This window comes from Scophthalmus maximus, chromosome 11, assembly GCF_022379125.1.
Source record: "Scophthalmus maximus strain ysfricsl-2021 chromosome 11, ASM2237912v1, whole genome shotgun sequence".
Lineage (NCBI taxonomy): Eukaryota > Metazoa > Chordata > Actinopteri > Pleuronectiformes > Scophthalmidae > Scophthalmus > Scophthalmus maximus.
Genome location: NC_061525.1, coordinates 3,762,047 through 3,781,741, shown reverse-complemented (window position 1 = coordinate 3,781,741; position 19,695 = coordinate 3,762,047). Strand labels below are relative to the sequence as shown.

Sequence of the window (19,695 nt, the reverse complement as noted above, 5' to 3'; positions counted from 1 at the left end):
AGCTATTCACTATCTATTTAGTCTTACACTTACTGTGCTGTTGTTACAGTTTGAAGGTTTAATTCTCTTTGTGTTGTCTTCGGCACAGGAGAAGGTGTCTGCTCTAGAGAACCAGGCCAACCAGCTCAGCCTCCAGTCATCGCAGGAGTGTGAGCGGCTGGCGAAAGACAGAACCCTCACACTGCAAATGCTCCAAAAGGTACGTATTTACCTGCACGAGCGTTCGGTGATATTGCAGAGATCCTGTATTTCGTATTCATCTGAAAATGATGATGTACAATTATAGTAATGTTTTGGGCACACTATGAACCTGTGGCTTCATGTTCCAGGAGAAGGAGAGACTGTCCGCCCTGGAGAAGAGATACCACAGCCTGACAGGAGGAAAGAGCTTCCCCAAGTCGTCCAGTGCGATGAGAGAGGTGAGAGAGCCGCTGAACCTCAGTGTGTGTTTGGTGAAAGCACTCGCTCAACCTGCGGGCCCCGAAAATAACGCGGAGCTCTGATGACTCACAGCTGATCCTTCACCACGCTAACCTCTAACTGGCAGGGATTTGTTGCAGTGCAGACTCATGGATAATCCTTTACTGTTTCCTACACATGGTGTGTAATCAAACTAATCGAAAGAATTATTATGTAATGAGTTATTTAATTATTGTAACATTTAATTGTTCACGGCTTCTGTACACTAATTGTTAAACTTGCCCGAGGGAAGGAAAGTGACAGAGAACGCCTGAGTCACACGTGAACTTGTGTCTAGTGTCCCACAAGTTTTCCGCAGGCATTGAACGCACCTATCCCTGACTTTTGAAACAGGAAATGCTCCATATCAGCGAGGCCGACCTGTTGTCGGAGGATGTCTACTCCTCCCAGCATTCCCTCTGTCAAGCCTCTTCTCCCTACTTACATCCCTCCCCTCCCTGTCAGTTGTACCCCAGCAGCCCTACGGAGGTAATCAGACTAAAGCTCCCCGCATGAAGCCCTCTACGTCCTCACTGCTTTCTTGTGCAACTCACCCCAAAGGTCACCCATCGCAACGTCAGTGTCGTGCTCGCACTGTGGCTCTAATTGTGCCTGTGATGTGATGTGCTGCGCTGCGGAGGCCCACGTTGAGTTTCTTCTTCCACTGCACCATAATTAACGACAGTTAAAAGGAGTCAGCACAGTTTGGTTTCGTCCAGGGATGTAGTGGAGTCACTCGAGATTAACCCACCCACAATCTCCTTCTTTTTACAATTTGTGCTCGGAGGAATTTTCCCAGTGTCCCCACAGTTGTTTACTCACATTATGACGAATCCAAGGGGACGGCTTTAAATCTGTCTTACTGACCACTACATCACTGGTTGTCGTGAAAACCAACAAGAGCGCGTGTGACCTGATTGTGTCAGCTGCGTGTGATGCTAAAGATGCACTGTTTGTTGCTTAGTTTGTTTCTGTTTGTTTGTTTTATTTGACATAACAACAACCCGGCCTGGTTGTTGGCTCAAGACATAACCACCGAACCAGAATGGTTAACAGCATGTGGGTGGTGCTTGTGAGTGACGGTGTGTCTGAATGTACTGTGGCGTTACAAGCTCAGTGCTGCGTTGTTGCTCATGGCTTCTCATCCTGTCATACTGTTGTCGGCCGCTGGCCTCAGGAGTACATGCAGCTGTCGGACGTTTATAAGATGTACGGCGGGGGCGGCCGCCATGGCAGCAGCAAGCCCGCCTCACACGGCAGCTCCTTTGCCATTGATGCTACGTTAACTGCCGCCTGCGAGGTACCATCACTTCCTGTCTGTCTCTTCCCCGACTCCTTTCTGCCTTTACTCGCTCTCGTCTCCCCATCCCTCCGTTTTCATGTCATGCTGCTCCCTCTGCTGGCCGAGTCAGACTGACTGTGCGGTTGGCCTTGCTTGTACTCACCCTCTCTGTAGCTGTGAGGCAGCGTTCACTTACAGTAGACACTGAGGTCAGTGTGACTGGATCCTATCAGAAATACAGAGGATTTTTTGTGGTTCATAACTGCAGGCAGTAATCTGTCAGTACAATAACTGAATTTTGGAACCAAAGTATTAAATAAAGATATATTGCTGGACTTTGAATGACTTTTATTTGATTGTCGATTGTAGCAATATTACAGGAATTGAGGCTTTTCCTCCATTTCCTTTGCAAAACATGTCAAAGGCTTTCTTTGTCAACTTTTTCCAAACACAGGAAACCCCTTAAACAACTTAATCTAAACAAAATACAGTTTAAAAATATGAAGATATTGATATATGCTACGAAGAAAATCCAGAAAGAGAGCAAAAATATGAAAAGCGATTCTATACGTGTCTGGACTCTGATCAGATTGTAACATTTAAACAAAGTCAGTGTAGTCTTGGATCTGTAGAATCTGCACAGTCAATATTCAGTCCAACTAATCGCAGCATGTGAGTGGTGAGTGATATGACCCTGATGCTGAATGTGTGCGTTGTGCTGCTGTGTGCTGTTTGATTAAATCCTGTCTGTGTTTCCTCTCACACTCGTGACGCAGTAGGTCACTGTACTCAATAGGTTTCCCACCTGCCGCCTGTCCTGCTGACAAGTCTGTCTTCACTTCCTCTCTCCCCCTTCCTCTCCCATCTCCACCTGTATGTGTGTGTGTGTGTGTGTTGGAAGGAGTACGTGACAGTGGGCCAGTTAAATCAGATGTATGGGATGCCAAAGGTGGAGTCGTCCCCTACCTCCCCGCTTCGCCAGCCCCTGCAGCCCGGAGCAGTAGACCCCGCCTTCTCCTGCCTCCCCTCTCCTCATGGCTCCTCCCTCTCTCTCTCTGTGGAGGTGTGTGCTGCCCTTTCCCTTCTTCCTCTCCTGCTAAACATCTGTGTGCTTGCACTTGTTTGAGGGTGTGATGCGTTTGTAGTGCGTTTATAAAACAGTGATTTTTTTTCTTCATTCAAGTGGAAAATTATCCAGTAACTCACAAGAACTTTTTTCCCTTTTTGCTATGCTGTTCATTAACTTGTGACCCCCTATGTATGTGACGGAGGGCTCTGACATCGAGGTTGGGAGTTGGGAGGTACCCCTTCAAGTCATATACAAGCAGACACCAACAAAAGAGGAACAAACTTCATTTGTAAATAAAAGTCGAGTGCTGCTTCTAAAATTAACAAATAGCTCTGTGAAGATGAGTAGTTGTGTCGCTGGTTGTTTATTTCACAGCAGATATGTAGTTTGAATTATCGCAGCGGGCGACCACTAATATTCACGACGGCTCTGCTCCATTGTTCCATTAAGTGTTAGACGAAACATTGCCAGTGGGTCAGGATGTCCGATAGCAAACCCTGGACTCGGCTCACATAAATGGAATGCAGCCGTCACTCATGTTATTAATTACACTATTGGACATGACAAAATGTCTGCTGGCTTGTTGTAGTTTCTCATCAAGAAGGGTCCCACACAAATTCAAACGGAGTACCCAAACGCCTTAAATTCTGTTAAATAAAAATCTGTCACATATTATTTCAAAACAGCATGTAGTGCATATTGTCATAGTATACTGTACATTGTACTAACAGAACATGGGAAGACATATGCAATGTGAAACGCGTATTTAAAGTTTTGCAGCCAGGAGCAGCTCCTTTTGTGCACAGCATTGTGGGAGAACAGTGTGCATCTAAGCATTCAAACTGTCAGCTCCAATTATAGTTTGTTTTTCATTTCAGTGAGACAACTCTCCCTATTTTTTTGTCTCCTAATTGCCTCCATCCTTTGTGTATCTGTTGCTTTCTCCGCCGTTCATCTGCTCCTCCCAGCCTCATACACAAATGGAAATCTATTTTGACTCACTTACAGATGTAGTCAGTGCAAATTGCTTTAAGCACTACAGGATAATACTGAGGCTTTTTTTTCTTTTCTCCTGTTCACCACTGAAGCGCATGATGACGATGAACCCTGCGATGTTGCTGGAGCCGTCAGAGTCTGGCGTGGCTGCTGTCTGTTGTAGAGCAGGTTCGCCTGAAGACACAGACGCCCATTGTTTCCAAAGATCTGCTACAAGCAGCTCCGTCGTCATTCTGACGACTTCACTTATATAAGCCCTCATATTTGATAACACCTGGGTTTTTTTCCCCAGTCGCTGCCTCAGTTGCTTAAAATTAGATTATGGCGCCAGAAATGAATTTCACTTTTATCACGAGGAGAAGAGATTTTGGGTGCAGTAATGGGGGAAAATGAGGACAGTTCCACATGGTGATTATCTGCTAATGCTAGTCATGTGCTGTTTGATGTCTCAGTCAGCTGTTTAAAATGTATTTTTCAGAACTATTGTGATATAACCAAAAAAAAGAAGACCTCAGCGATACCAGCTGCGAGAAAACTCAAGTCTTGTGCTAAGAAGATTCTGTGCTCCAGAGATGCTGTGGGTACCGGGGTCCGAGGAAAGCTGAAGTAAAATGAGAGGAAAAGTTCTTGTGAGAAACTGGGTCATTGCAGCAGAAATAGAAAATACATGTAAAGTAGAGATTGAGCAGCTGGAGGGTATGAAGCATACTGCGGCAGGCAACACTAATGTGTTGCAGATATTTAATTTCCAAAGCACGAAAAAAAAAGAACCTTAATTACAGCTTTTGAGAGTCAGTGTATAAAGAAAATGTTTCTACCCTCTTCCTTCCTACTGTCTTTGAATGCTTTCTAATCTTTTTTCCCTCCTCTTCTTTTCCCTCTCTCCTCTCCTCTCCTCCGCCCTCCCTCCTGCTGCGCTGCTCCTCTGTGTGCTCTCCAGTACCACTCTGAGGGCAGTAGGCCTCACCTGGCCAAGCTCGATTTAGAGCAGTGGTACCAGGAGCTGATGGCTGACTCCGGTCAGATATATCCTCCCCCTCTGCCAGCCAAGTCTCTCTCTGGCCGCAGGCCTGTGCTGCAGGTAGAGGGCCTCTTTTCTTCTTTCTCCTTGTCGTCCATCTCCCCACTCCATGACTTGCTGTGTGTGTGTGTGTGTGTGTGTGTGTGTGTGTGTGTGTGTGTGTGTGTGTGTGTGTGTGTGTGTGTGTGTGTGTGTGTGTGTGTGTGTGTGTGTGTGTGTGTGTGTGTGTGTGTGTGTGTGTGTGTGTGTGTGTGTATGTGTGTGTGTGTGTGTTCTTGTGTGTTCTTTTTCAAGGGGGGGGGTAAGCCCCTTTCATGTCAGAGGTTTAAGCGTGCTGCGTTCAAATCACTTACAAAAAGTTTGCAGTGACAGTTTGCCCCCTTGAAGTGTCTTGAAAGTACTAGAAATCAACAGTAGAGACACTTTGATGAAATATTGCAGGTCACGACTGTGTGAACAATAAACTTCAATCACTCCTTCAAGTGCGTTTTAAGTCACTACTTTGAACGTCAAGTCCACACATGTCTTAAAATACATGTATGCAGCATTAGCCCAAGTGGCCTGATCAAAGAGCTATTTCATAAAAAGGGACTGTGCTGCTTCTTCCGGTGTGTGTCGTGTGTCTCTCTGAGTGTGTTAACCCACAATTGTTCCACGCAGGCTTTGATACTGAAATAAACTGTTGATTAAGTCATCCCAGCCCTACATCAGTGATCAGACGTGATCGCAGCATAATGCGAATCGTGCCTTTCAACCATAACTTGTCATCATGTTCTTAAAACCCCAAACCTATACCATGGTTGGATCTCAGCTGTATTTACAACCGCGCCAATCTGCCGTCACGTGGGTTTTGACGCGTACCGTCAGCGATTCCTAATCTCGATGTCTTCATCCTTGTGTGCGTCCTTCCACAGGTGTTCCGCTCCAAGCTGGACAGTGATCCAGGTCTTTCTCTCCATCAGCCCAAGTCGGGCTCTGCGTCGCCCCTGCAGTACGGTGCGGCGACGCTGGGGCGCAACGCCAGCTCCAAGGTGCAGTGCTGTGGCTCGCTGAACAAATCTGATACCTTCATCTGCTTTGAGAATGTCAAGGGCACCTCTGCATTCAGATAAATATTTATATAATAAATATTGAACCTGGGTGGGACGTTAAACTCTGATACTCTTGTCTGCTCCCTCTGACCCAGCAGAGCCCCCTGCTGGTGGCCAACAGCACCGGCAGTCTGCCCAGGAACCTGGCTGCGACGCTGCAGGACATAGAGACCAAGAGACAGCTCGCCCTGCAGCAGAAAGGTGACTGACCCTTTTCACTTTACAAACACCAACACATTTAAAAAACAAACAAAATTCATGAATCTGTGTTGTGGCGTAATGATTCAGTAGCAACTGTCTGAACGCGGCACTGGTGTCCCATGTTGTTCAGTCGTTAATGGCAAATGATTTTATGGCAAACAATTAAAGCATGCATTAATATAACGAAGATAAATCAATCATTAGAACATGGTGCCGTATGTATATTTATGAAATAAATAAGCACTTCTCTTGGTCACCCACCCCCACTCCCCCAGGGAGTGCAAGATAAATGTGAGGTGTCATAAGACAACAGCATGGTAAAGTGAAGTAAAAAAGAAACCATTCATGGCCCAACATTTTTTTGTTTTTTTCCACTTAGTCTTTAATCTATGTGCTATTTTTTTTAGTACCTTTGTACTAAATTGGTAACAGTGCAGTTGTAGATATCTTAAAGGGTCACAAGACCCAAAGGTTGTGTAGAATTAATCTTTCCTAAAAATGGGTTAAAACGACTCAACTATTCCGGCGACGTGAATGAGTAATAATCTTTGTTTTCATCTGCCACAGTTCACACATTCAATGTAGCTTAAAGTGGTTTGCATAAAAAATTCAGACAGAGAAATCAAATGGCCGCAGCATCAGCAGATGTTCACAAGACGGAGGAGTGAACGTAAATGTTATCCTTGCCTGTGACAACTGATTAAAACACCAGTTAGGAGATATTCAGGAGGAGTTGTTGCCTTCAGCAGAGCACACTCATTCTCATTAACTTGTTAGTGCTGGTTATTCGTGTCGCCCAGCTCTCCTTCACTGAGCCGTGTGTGTGTGTGTGTGTGTGTGTGTGTGTGTGTGTGTGTGTGTGTGTGTGTGTGTGTGTGTGTGTGTGTGTGTGTGTGTGTGTGTGTGTGTGTGTGTGTGTGTGTGTGTGTGTGTGTGTGTGTGTGTGTGTGTGTGTGTGTGTGTGTGTTCCGTCTGCGTCACTGCTGTTTGACTAAATGGATCAGAGCAAAGCAGCTGTCTGGTGCTTCAGCTCAGCTGGCTGCCACCCACGGGTGCTGGGTTTAGAAATGGGAGCTGGTCTCAGTTGTCTGCGTCTGCAGCTCACGGGGTTTCCTCTCGTCTGTCTGTCTTTGTGAATTTGTCTCTTCCTGTGCTGTTGCACCACAGAGTCCCAGACCTCCAGCGTGCACGCCATAGAGGGAAGCTCAGCAGGTAGCTGGATTACATTGTCCAGGAGTTGATTCCTTAATTTTGTTCAGCGGGACTCATCCTCTCTTTTTTTTAATTTTTTTTTTCATCTGCGGTCTCTTCGTACATCACATGCCAGTGTCTGACATTTACCGTTTGTCTCTCCTGCCAAGGGTCAACAAACAGAACTGCCAAGAATAGTCTCATGTTCACCCTTCAGTCCCTGAAAAATGAATAAAATCACTTGTAGAGTTTTTAATTCATGATTCAGATGAATTAGCGATTAGAGTCAAACAGAGAAGCAGAGCATCACAGCAGGCGTCCAATCAGCAACCTTTAGAGTCCAATATAGATGAAGACCAAAGAAAGTACCAAAAAAAAGTTTCTTATGTGAAGCTGAAACCAGTCTGGCAGGTGACTTCTCCGTCAGAGGTTGTGCTTATCAGATCTTGATGCTTGGTGACTGTTAATTTCAGACCCTGTCTTCACCTCACCTTCCTCCTCCTCCTCAATCTCTGGTGTGTCATAAACTCTTCTCCCTCAAAAGATTTCTTTTCATCTCTCTTTTTTTGTTTTCTGTAATATCGAACGCTCTTTTTCAATCCATCAATCTTCTATGAACGTTCCTACCTGTGGAGAATAAATCTTGCATGTTCAGTGCGCCTCCTCCTTCGGAGTCCGCCAACCTTTGGGGGGGGGGGGGGACGTGACACACGTGAGATACCTGCGCTTAACTTTGGCTCCAACTTTGTGGTGGTTTTTCGTGTTTTCACAATTATCTACAGAGCGCACGTGTGGTGCATGGTACACGGTCTCGTAGTCTGTGGGCTGGTGCTGGCGATGGTTGTAAATGAAGTGGATCTTCAGTTTTCGGAGCTTGGGACAATGTACTCCACGGCTTGCTCTTGGTTTCTGTGGGAAACACATGGGCCTCTGCCGGCTGGTTTGTGGTGTCGCTCGCAGGATCTCAGTTCTGTCACTGAACCAGACCAGATCAAAATCCACTCATCTGCTCCCACCCATCTCCCCCCAGGTCAACAGGTGATCGACGAGCAGCGGCGTCGCCTGGCCGAGCTCAAACAGCGTGCCGCGGCGGAGGCTCAGTGCCAGTGGGAGGCGCTCCACGGCTCTCAGACCCACCTCATGTCCGCGTCCTCCTCGTCGCCCTCCTACTCCCCCATCATGGCCTACAGCCCCATGCTGGGCCACAGCTCCATAGGGCCCCCGCCTATGGTTCACCACTCCATCCTGCACCACCAGCCGCCGTCAGCTGGAGAGCAGCCCTACGACACCCTGAGCCTGGAGAGCTCCGACAGCATGGACACCAGTGTGTCCACGGGGAACAACTCAGCCTGCTCGCCAGACAACATGTCCAGGTACGACAGAGGAGAGACACACATGGCCGAGGGCTGAGCTGTATATTGACCATTACTCAGTCAAGTCATTGTCTGATGACATGAATCTGAACAAACGGCTAATTACAAATGTTTGATAGAATTAGTCAGCACCACCCCCAATTCTCCTTTGATAAATACAGACTTTTGAAGTCTGGCCATGTTCGTCCCTAACTTTCATATTTTCAGTCACTGGACCCTTTCATATCTGCTATTGTTACTGAATGAAACCTTGTGGATCCATAATTTCATATTTGAGTCTATTTTCTACTCCTTGTTAATATCTCATGTAGCAAATGTGGACAGTAAATCACTCTGCCACTTTCTTGTCAACGATTAATTATTTAGGCAAATTTTTCAAGTAGAAATTACAAATAAGATTGGGGTCCAACTTCCCAACTTCTGTATACTAGAAATCTTGAGGTGTTGGTTCTGTTAGTTTGACTAAAAAAGACTCTTGAAGATGTTACTTTTGTCTTCAGGAACTTAATATGGATAATATGGTCAGGTCATTTACTCATCGGAAGGTCTGTGGTTCGATCCCAGGCTCCTGATACAGAGCCCCACATGTCCCCTGATAGTTGTGTCATCTATGTGTGTGTGTGTGTGTGTGTGTCTTTGAGTGTGTGAGAGAAGGGGTTAATGGCATGTTGTGTAAAGGGCTGTGGAGCAGTTGTCAATTACACTAGAAAAAAAGAAAAACGACCAGAGAAAATAAGAATCATATTAATATCTGTTCGTTTTACATCATGACACAAGAATGGATTTCACTGAACTGAATAATTAATAAAAAAGTATTATTGAAATTGCAATATGGCCAAGTGCAATATCCAAATCCAAAGATCTGCAATGTTTAGATAAAGGTCAAATGTGACAAAATCATATTCTCCAAACGTAAAGTGGATGTGCTTTGTTTGTCGCACACTGCAGAAAACAAATGCATATCACCAAGATAAAAAAAAAATCAGTAAAATAAGAAGGAAAAATCATCAGTCGCACTAAAGTTGTGACAAAACAATCACAATATGATTTTGTTTGCATAGAGGGCCTTCAAACCAAACAGATGACTACATAAGTCTCGAAGTACTAAAATCACAGAGAAACACAGCGAAGCGTCACACTGCCAGGCTGCACGGCGCCACTTCAAGTCTCTTTGCACAGGTCGGTTCATTTGGAGACCATCTGTCCGTTTGACTGTGTGAGCTGTATCACCACAGCAGCTCCTCGGCAGCACCCGTGTTCATTTCTCATTTATAGCTCCCAAGAGTCAAATTCCAATAACTATCAGCGCTGCTTTTTTTTGGGGGGGGGGGGTGAGGTTAATGGGATTTGTTGTGTAATGAGGAACACGCAGTGGAGACGGGAGTTGGGGAGGAGACGGTAAACAGATAAAGTTTGGGAAGAATTTTTTCATAGCTTTATATCAGTAACTTTTCTGTAATGATTTTTGACAATAGAGATAAATAGTCACCACCCCCCCAATCGATCCCTATTTCCTTGGGTTATGTTAAAAATGATTCTGTCTGTGAAATAATGGCTACAGAGTTGCATCATATAAAAAAAACAAAACTACGCATTCACAAATGGGACAAAGATTTAGAGCGACAGGAGCTGTTGTCAGTGTTTCGCTGTGAGAAAACACTTGAGGACGGACAGACGATGTCTGTATTTCATCAGATCCTCGCAGCACAATAGCCTCAATGTTTCATACCGCGGCGTTTACCTGCTTGAAGCACGTCTTCACTGCAGCCGAACAATCTCTCCTGAAGGCAACTCTGAAAGCGGCGTCGGACCGGCAGAAACGAACCCACACATTTTCTCTCAGATCTGGTTCAATCGGTGTCGCCCACTACTGATGCACTTGACAAAGGTTATGTGGTTCGGCACTGGAGATGGACGGGAAGGGACACCTTCCAATTTGAAGCTCTATACCACGTCTCTGGTTACACTTCTTTCAGTGAACACGTGTTCATTGAACTGATTTATTATCATCATTAGTGAGTTGTTGTTGTTGTTGTTCCTGTTCTCTGGGAGTTAAGAGATTTTGTTTGTGTGGTTTTAAATCACATCTGTAGTAAATACTATAATTTTGAGAAATCCTAAATAACAATTTTCCCTACAGGTAAAGATGCTGTGTGGACCCCTCTGATATGAATGTTTGATATACAGTATAACTGTGTCATTGTTGTGTGAGGATGTGAACCTCATGTGTGTTGTCGTCGTTGTTGTTGTGTTTGACATCAGTGTTGGAGGAATGGACTCACTGAAGATCGAGGAGATGGAGAAAATGCTGAAGGAGGCCCAGATGGAGAAAGCCAGACTTATCGAATCGCGGGTAAGACACGACTTCAGACGAGTGTGTGGCAGCATCGGACCGTGATTATCCTGAATCCATACACAGTGACTGATGAGTTTTTACAGCGTCCCTGTCAATAGTTTAGTTGTATTTTCTTTTAATAAAGTCTCATGACAGCAGCTCAGTCCTCTCATTCATTTTTATTGGCCTCCTGGTTTTTCAAACCTCTTTGTGTCCTGATGAGGAAGTAAAAAGGCCAATAATGATGGTCCAATCGATGTCTCTGGTCTGAAGCATTTCCCTTTTCTCTGCTGAAGAGGAAAGGGTCCATGTTTCCCCTTTTGTAAACAGCTCCTTTTCACAACTTGTCCAGTGTTTATAAAGTCAGTTTTGGGGATTCACACTGCAAGGCCATGTTCTGATTCATATTCGCCCCTAGTGCAGCACACTTATCCCCCATTAATTAGAATGAAATTCAAATTCACTAACAAGGACCACATCCGCATAGCTTCATGGTTCATACGGTGAATGTGAGGCTGAGTTCTGGCTGGGGGAAAAAGAGCATGCTCTGCCCCTGCTAACGCCTCCCTAGGATCCAAAACATATTTAACGAAACCCCCCCCCCCCCTCAGGAACGAGAGAGCCTGACTCGCCGTCACATGCTGGAGGAGGAGAGAAGGAGGAGGGAGGAGGCGGAGAAAAGGCTGCAGGACGAAACGTTCCACCGCCAGCAGCTGGTGGAGAAAGAGGTCAAGATGAGGTCCAAGAACTTCTCTCAGGTCGGTGAAATGAGACACCACCTAGTCTGCATGGTAGAAAGGTATAGAAACACCGACTGTGGATACCTTCAGTTTTTTTTTTTAGATTGTTATACGGCATATTTTGTGATGGTATTCAATATAATATTTGTAGTATTTAGAATAAAAAACAAAACCAGCAAAGCAACCCTCAGAACATTGCACAACACTAAATCTCTGCAGGGAAGATCAAGAAAAATGATATCGCCAATATCTGAACCCCTGCTGCCCCCATCCCTTCACGCACTTCACGTGGTTTTTTTTTTTGTCTGACTATATTTCCCCCCCCCCCCTCTCCTACCAGGCGCGTCCTATGACCCGCTACCTGCCCATTAGGAAGGAGGAGTTCGACCTGCGCTCTCACGTGGAGTCGTCGGGCCACAGCGTGGACACCTGCTACCACGTCATCCTCACCGAGAAGATGTGCAAGGGCTACCTGGTGAAGATGGGGGGCAAGATCAAGTCCTGGAAGAAACGCTGGTTCGTCTTCGACCGCCTCAAGAGGACCCTCTCCTACTACGTTGGTGAGGAAGAGTGGAGACACGAGATGCGTGTGCTCGTTTGGTGTCGGGGCTCTTTGCCATGTCCTCAGTAGTGTGGTGTTTCTGCTGTGAAGGTCTACAAAACAACCCATAATGCAACACTCCTCGTGAGTGCAGTTAACGGTTGTAGTTCATAAAAGTGAATAGTTTGTCAAACCTGGCTGCTGGTCCCTGTGCTTTGTATGAGGGGAAGAGAATGTTCAGCAGTAACAGTTCACTGTTTTCATGTTCGTGAGGTGCAGCTGCCTTGTAATATAACGTATGATATATATATTGTATTATAATGCTGTCCAGCATAACAACACAATAATCTCTTACAGTCTCAAAAACCCAAACAGTTATTTTATTGTATGACGTTTGAGGGAGGAAGTATTCAAATGCGTTACTAAGTAAAAGTAACAATAACAACATAAAAAATGTCTATTAAGTAAAAGTATGTACATGTCATCAGCAAAATGTACTTCAAGTAAAATTACTCATAATACAGAGAATGTACTCCTCTGTGTTTTATTAAATTATACAGGATATTACATTATTGCGTTGTTAAGGCTGTAATGTGTAAATAGCATTTTACTGTTAAAGTGGTCGAGATGAGTTAATCTACAACACTGCTTCATATTGAACCGGCTTCTCGTGTTTTATTCGTTAAATCCTCACCTGTAATGTAACAAAGTGTAGTGGAGTAAAAAAAAGAGGGTTTTCTTCTGAGCTGTCCTGGGTTTGAAAGTACAAAGTCGTTGTGTTATTTTACATCGCAACACAGGCATGAGCGTGAAAGAGCAACAATATGGAAATGTCAGCGGCTGGAAAACGGTTCCACCTGGCCCCGGGTGTTCGACATGTAAAGTGGCAGAAATTGTCTGCCGCGCGTGAGCGACGGTGAGAACGCGCGTCCTCCGCACCGCGAGCGGCTGCTGTATGCGCCGAGCGCGGCAGTGTAATTGATCTCGGGCTGCGCGAGCTCTGGGACACTTGTTTGCTGTCGGGGGCCTTTGAAGTCCCTCAGAAGGTTCCGCTCAAAGCTCCCGCTCAGAGCTCCTTAAAGCGTACCTTGTTGAAAGTGAGCCCGGGCGCCGAGGTGTGCCGAGATCACTCTGGCAGTCGTTGGCATGCGCGCGGCGCTCTCCGAGGACGCCGGTTGAGGTATGCATCACTTGCCCTTGTCTCTTGACCTTGAACAGTCGAGTCACAGAGGATGGGACTGGCATACGCCATGAGCGCCGCTAATTCGAGTTAATCAACCGCGACAGGCGGAGTGTTTTTTCGGTGATTTCGGATGCAGACGAAATCAAGCGAGATGCAAATGCGGGGTTATTTGAATGCTAAAGAGGTCATTAGCAGATAATGGCTGCGCGTTGAGAGGGAAGCTTTATTCCTCGAAATGAAGCGCTGCCTTTCTACCTACTACTCTTAAGTTGGCTCGTGGAGTGTTTGTGCCTGAAGGTAGAGAGGGGCTGTTGAGTTCCCCACCGGTTCCCTACTGCAGTTCTGCAGTGGCTGATGAAACAAACTGCAATGATGTGCCGGAGCGGCGTAAGAATGCAGGCAAGTCTGAAAAATACAATGAGAGCACTATCGGTTTTGAAAAGCAAAAAAGGAAAAGTGCTGCGCTTGTCTTTTTCCATCCATCATCACGAACCATAAATTGGTCTTGATCAAAGTTTGATTTTTTTCTTGCTTTTTTTTTTTTTTTTTTTTTTACTGTATTGTCGCGTGTTCTCCCATCACAGCGCTTTGTGTGTCATAGCCACGAAAAGTCTGTTGTCGCTGTCAATATATTTGAGTCCTTGACCAAACCATATCATTTCCCCTCCCCACAGATAAACACGAGACCAAACTGAAGGGTGTGATCTACTTCCAGGCAATAGAAGAGGTCTACTACGACCACCTCCGCAGTGCCACAAAGGTACGGCTTTAATTGAGCCTGAAAAAATGAACCACTTCCTCTCAGTTATTTGTTATTTTTCGTGCAACATTTTTCTTCTCGTTCAACACACGGTTTTTCGCACATTCCATTGGTTTGCTTCTTTTTCCCCCACCGTGCTTTTGCATTGGCCGGCCGCTGTCACAGAAGGGATTTTTCAACCTGAATATGACGAGTGTATGTATCCGTGCTCCCCGCTCAGCCGCCCCACCCCACTGAACCCCGTGTGTGTCCAGAGTGTTTGCGGTGTGCCAGAGAATGGGAGGCGATGACGCATGACGACCCGAAACAGAAAAAAATGAGCCAAAACTACGCTGGTCTGATGCGGTAGTTTGTGACTTGAGTTGCTAATCCTGCCTGATCCCTCTGTCTGTCAGTGATCCCAGTATGACCCAGTGGAGTGATAAAACAAAACAAAGCAGCAGCTTCCTTATTCATAAACTTTCCTGTAGCAGACAAAAAAGGTTTTATTTTTGTATGAAATACAGTGAGTAAGGACGATACTTCCCTACTTTGTGGCTGCATCTCTGTTCGGGGCTGCTTGCTGCTTGACTTGAGCCCGTCACATTGTGTCTTTCCTCTGCTGCCCCCTCATCTTAAGTGTGTGTCTGTGGGGGTCTCTGACTAACTGTGTGTCTGTGATCCACTCTTTGATTGAACTGTCATTTGACTTGTCACTTACGGTGCACGAAAACATACCGACGCCTGTTTTTTTCCAAGCCTGCCTCTTTTGGCTAAGAAGTTAACCAGAAGTGATACAGCTACTGCACATATGAACACATTATTTTAGACGAAAATATGAAGAAAAAAAATTTGGTTCCCTCCAATATCTAAAAATGTAAATTCAAAATATCAGTGTTACAATTAGGGTGCGATCTGCCGGAGGGGGTTGCATGGGATTTTCCCCCTTCCCCCCCCCCGTCTACATATCCCTGCCTCTGCTGAACAAAATGTATCCCCCCGCTCAAAGGGATCAATGCTACTTCACCAATAGACCATATAAAATACCTTAAATTAGAAATGTTTAAACGAGGCTAACGGTCTAGAGTGTGATGGAACGATAAAATCCGAAATGGACCATGAGCGCTCGCCCCCTGGTTACAATCATTCTCAAAACAAGATGTTTCAGTTATTCATCAACAATTAACTCCACTACACAATAAAGCAAAAAGTCAAGGGGTCCGTGAGTCGCTGGGGTCTGTGAGCGCAGCAGCGGTTTCATTCTAGTTTTCTCTCTGTTCTTTCCCTCCCTCAGAGCCCCAACCCCTCGCTGACCTTCTGCGTGAAGACCCACGACCGGCTCTACTACATGGTGGCCCCCTCAGCAGAGGCCATGAGGATCTGGATGGACGTCATCGTCACAGGAGCCGAGGGATACACGCAGTTCATGAACTAAGAGACACGCAGGTGATGAGCAAATCGTTTTTTCGGCAGGGACAGACTCTACAGACCCTCCCCGTTTTTCCAGTCCACGGCAGACACGGCGCCTTGTTTGTTACTTTAATCTCACCGATTGATTTCACCACGTACATGTTCACCTCCACATTTCCTACGTCATTCTGTTTGGATTTAAAAAGGGAGCCCTTGAAGGACACACTTACACTATTGTATATAAACCAAAATGTATACCTGTCAGAGACATTTCAAAAGCCTTTCTATATTGCCAAATGGAGATATTGTAGTTAATGTTTGTTAAACCCTTTTGTATTATTTGTTTCCTTTTCCTTTATTTTAAATTTTTTACTTATGGCGAAAAATTGCCAAATGACATGATGCCAATGTTTTGTTTGCGTGCTCCATCAGGACTATGCTGAGTTCAGACAGGTAGAGTTTGGAAAGAATCTTCAAAGGGTGTAATCATTTTCAGAAATATGTTTGAAAGAATCTTATTGTACAAATCTATAAATTATGATAGAGATGAGTCAGTCAGCGGGGACTGGAGGTGATCTGCGAGTCCAGCACACTTAGTCTGTGACACGGTAAAGCCCTGCGTCCTCCATGTCCACAGCAGTCACTTGTAGATGCAACATTAACACTAAATCTAGTGCGGCACGCCCTCGTCATATTACTTCACTCACAGTAGGTTTATCAAAGTAATTACAGGTACTCTGTTCGACGTGGACCCACCACAACTCAGGAGTTCATGCTATGGTTTGTCCAATGTGGAGTTTGAAGAAGCCTGTGCTGATATTATTATTGTCTGCTCTCTAGAGGCTCAACTGACACACAGTAGATATCCTCTATAATAAGTAGGTAGAAATGTTCCTCTGTGGACAGAGCCGGGCTTTGCTTTTCCCAGGTTTCAGTTATATGCTGAGCCAAAATAATCACCTGCTAATTGTAGCGTGATATTTACTCAACAGACACGAGCGATATCGATGTCTCACTATAAAGAAGGTCAAATGACGTGAAACTATTGCGAGACGGACTGGTTATTCACTGGACTTTTTCCATCTACCTTGGATAATGTCCAACACTCAAACATTGACTCCCCCCCCCCCCAAAACAAAGAACGCCCATATATTGGTCGAACCATAGCTGTCACATTCTCAGTGTCCTCGTGAATATGTCGAACAGGAATATCGCAATGTGTGTGAATATGATGCCAGCATATTGCCACCTGCTTGCTAGACAAAAAAAAAAAAAAAAAAGAGCCAGACTGTTTGCCCAAGTAGCCTTTCGCTTACTGGATGATGCGACCACACAGCTGGGAAGCTGCCATCGCCACTGCCAGCCTGAAGCATCTCCTCCTAGAGGGCGCTGCAGAGACCACACTAACACAGGATCAACCGTACGGACTAATGCAATTCAGAACTGTGCCTTGACTGTGTGTTGTTACCGACGCCGTGTATCAGAGTCAATCGTGCTGCGATGCAGCGTGTGGACAGATTTGCATGAGGTCAACTACTTTCTAATGGGGACGTCTGCCTGTAGCATTATTACAGGCAGAGATACCAGAGGGCCCTTGATCACATTGGAGATCAACGTTCATATACCAAGAAAATATGAGAAAATAACCCGGATGATCAATATCACCATAGGTTTAGGTAAAAGCTTGCACCACAAACTGGGGGCATGTGGTTTAAAAGGTGTGGGAGTTTACCAGTCAAGGAGGATCTGATGGGAAAGCACCACTGGTGCAGTAGTTCGTGTTCTTGACCCATACCAAAGACTAAAAGTCCGATAGCTCCTGTTTCTGCTACAGAACCAGCTGGAAAGTGGATTGTGCAAAAGAGGCTTAAAGTCTTGTTCCTAATATAGTTATATCCTAATTTGTACATTCAACAGAGCAAGGTTATTAGAACTGACTTGTTTGCGAAATTATTAATTCAGACTATACTGTAAAGTATATTTGAAGTAGACAAAATGGGATTTTTGACTTAAAAACTAAAAAGAATCAACTTTTAATTTGCTCCCACATCAGCGATTTAGTCAACCAAAACTCAAAAAAAATCCCTGCTGCGCGCACGACGACACGTAGAGAAACGTTGCATCATCACGTTGTCAATCTATCGTCGGGCCGGTTTGTAGTAAAGACAGGTCTTAGTAGGAGCAGAGAGCGGACCTGACGCTGTGATTTGTGGAGCATGTGGAACCGTCGTTTAGTTTCATGTGCTGGTACAGTGATGATAATTTATGATTGTGGTGCCTGAGGTAGTGATGATTTACTTCTAGAACATGAAGCAGAAGACGAGTGAAAAGACCTTAATATATTCTATCCCCCTTGCCTTTTCAACATTTACGAACCAAACTGTTCAACACTGGCAAGGCTGTTAAATCATGTCTGTTGATAGTAGATGGTATATACAAGACTGTTGTTATATATGTTGAAAAGAAAGGAAACTAAATATACTGTAGAGGATGCCTGAATGAAAAAAAAAAAAAATCTTACTATTGAAATGAAAGAGTATTGTATGGAAATAAGTACAATTTTTACTTATTTTTGTCATTTTAGATATTTTATTGTCAGTTACATTTTCAATTGTATGGTAGTGATGTATCAATCTACCTTTTTTATTACTGGTACAGCAGAAAACAGAATAACTCACCTAGCACTCACGTGACTGTACTGTTTTTTTTTCTAGAAAGTAGTTCCTGTTTCATACACACACACACACACACACACTACTCGGACCATACTGTGTTATTGGTACCCTGTACGTCTCATGCGTCACTTTCAGGTATGAATAATATGGATTTTGTCAAATCTATTAAAAACTAAGCTGTTACAGAGGATTGTCTGCTTTTCTTGACTTCAGTGTGTTATAATGTGAAGGTTCCAGTGTTCAGGAGAGAGATGGTTACTTCAGTAACTACTGAGTTGACTTATTATTGGTCCTTTAATAACAAGACTACTGTGTACCAGGAAGTAGAACAAAACAAAAAGATTTAAAATTTGTTCCTAAAATTACACTATAAGTTGTATTCCCACATTAAAAAAGCTAAAAATGTTTAAAAGGAGGAAAAACTAACATCTACAAACTTCATTCTGAAGGACTTTGCAGGATTTCCAGATGGATGTTTACAGCTGGTTCGCGCTGTCACCTGCACAGAAAACAAAGTTATTCACCTGTAAACGACACAGTTGCTATTATCAGTTAAGACCGGAGACTTTTCACTGTTTGACCAGGACTCTGTTAATGTGTAGTTGACCCTTGCACCTACAGTATGAGATAGACAGACACTTATCAGAAAATAAACTTAAAGCTACAGTGTGTAATGTTTAGAAGGACTTCTACACAGAAATTGACTATAAAATGAGGTGGACACCACGTTTGCTACATCGTGTTGAATACAGTTGTTGCACAAAATGGTCCAGAATACGTCGCATTCGCGTTGAATTTTCAGCCCCAACCGGAAATGGAATTAGTGGTGCGCCACCATAAAGTGTCCCTGTCGGTTTCGAAGTGACAAAGAACGTTGTCCAATTAATCACGATGCGACCGCTTGTCGTGTTGTGGCCCTACAAAGCGGCCCCAACTATAGCTCCAACAGACTGTTCATAAAGATGGACGACATGGCAGCTCTCAAGAGTGAAGCCAAATCCTCTTGATGGCTGGCTACAGTATAGGATATAAACCCCACCCCCTTCACGTTAACAGACTATAAACGTCAAAGTACACTGATGTGTGAATTGTTTGGTTATAATCAGTTGCTTGACGTTATAAAAATGGAGTGAAGCATCATGGTTGACAGCTGTGACTGAATCGCGTTTGGTCAGTACCAAGGCTCCACTCCATGATCAACTACTGCGCTGATGTCACCAATGCAAGATGGCGAATCCAGGATATTTTGGCTTCATTTTTGTAGTGGGAGTAAGTGGATATGCATCTGCCATCTTTACATACAGAAAAAATCTTCTATCTTTATAAAAGGGATTCCTCCATTTAGTTGGACAAAGTCCATCCTATATTAGTATGTAAACACGGGCTTTT

At 44.6% G+C, this 19,695-nt stretch overlaps 2 protein-coding genes across 23 annotated transcripts in view; one reads left to right on the top strand and one right to left on the bottom strand.

The window, feature by feature from the left end:
- phldb1b (pleckstrin homology-like domain, family B, member 1b) overlaps nt 1–18,494 on the top strand; it is an 88,970-nt gene extending 70,476 nt beyond the window's left edge. For 7 of the 21 annotated variants that reach the window (XM_047335846.1, XM_047335850.1, XM_035621697.2 and 4 more), the window contains 15 exons: nt 89–199; nt 330–419; nt 814–948; nt 1,637–1,759; nt 2,643–2,804; nt 4,747–4,887; nt 5,742–5,858; nt 6,017–6,119; nt 7,287–7,331; nt 8,341–8,683; nt 10,946–11,036; nt 11,630–11,776; nt 12,099–12,318; nt 14,157–14,242; nt 15,516–18,494. In XM_047335846.1, coding sequence (XP_047191802.1) covers nt 89–199; nt 330–419; nt 814–948; nt 1,637–1,759; nt 2,643–2,804; nt 4,747–4,887; nt 5,742–5,858; nt 6,017–6,119; nt 7,287–7,331; nt 8,341–8,683; nt 10,946–11,036; nt 11,630–11,776; nt 12,099–12,318; nt 14,157–14,242; nt 15,516–15,656 — 2,055 coding nt within the window. In that variant the 3' untranslated portion in view covers nt 15,657–18,494. The remainder of the gene's footprint in view (nt 1–88; nt 200–329; nt 420–813; nt 949–1,636; nt 1,760–2,642; nt 2,805–4,746; nt 4,888–5,741; nt 5,859–6,016; nt 6,120–7,286; nt 7,332–8,340; nt 8,684–10,945; nt 11,037–11,629; nt 11,777–12,098; nt 12,319–14,156; nt 14,243–15,515) is intronic. The other 14 variants (XM_047335845.1, XM_035621699.2, XM_047335857.1 and 11 more) reach the window with 12 other exon arrangements.
- The window catches only part of LOC118295227 (alpha-2-macroglobulin), a 28,305-nt gene continuing 26,810 nt past the window's right edge, over nt 18,201–19,695 (bottom strand). For both annotated transcript variants that reach the window (XM_035621707.2, XM_035621708.2), the window contains exon 36: nt 18,201–18,805. In XM_035621707.2, the coding sequence (XP_035477600.1) occupies nt 18,783–18,805 (23 nt within the window). In that variant the 3' untranslated portion in view covers nt 18,201–18,782. The remainder of the gene's footprint in view (nt 18,806–19,695) is intronic.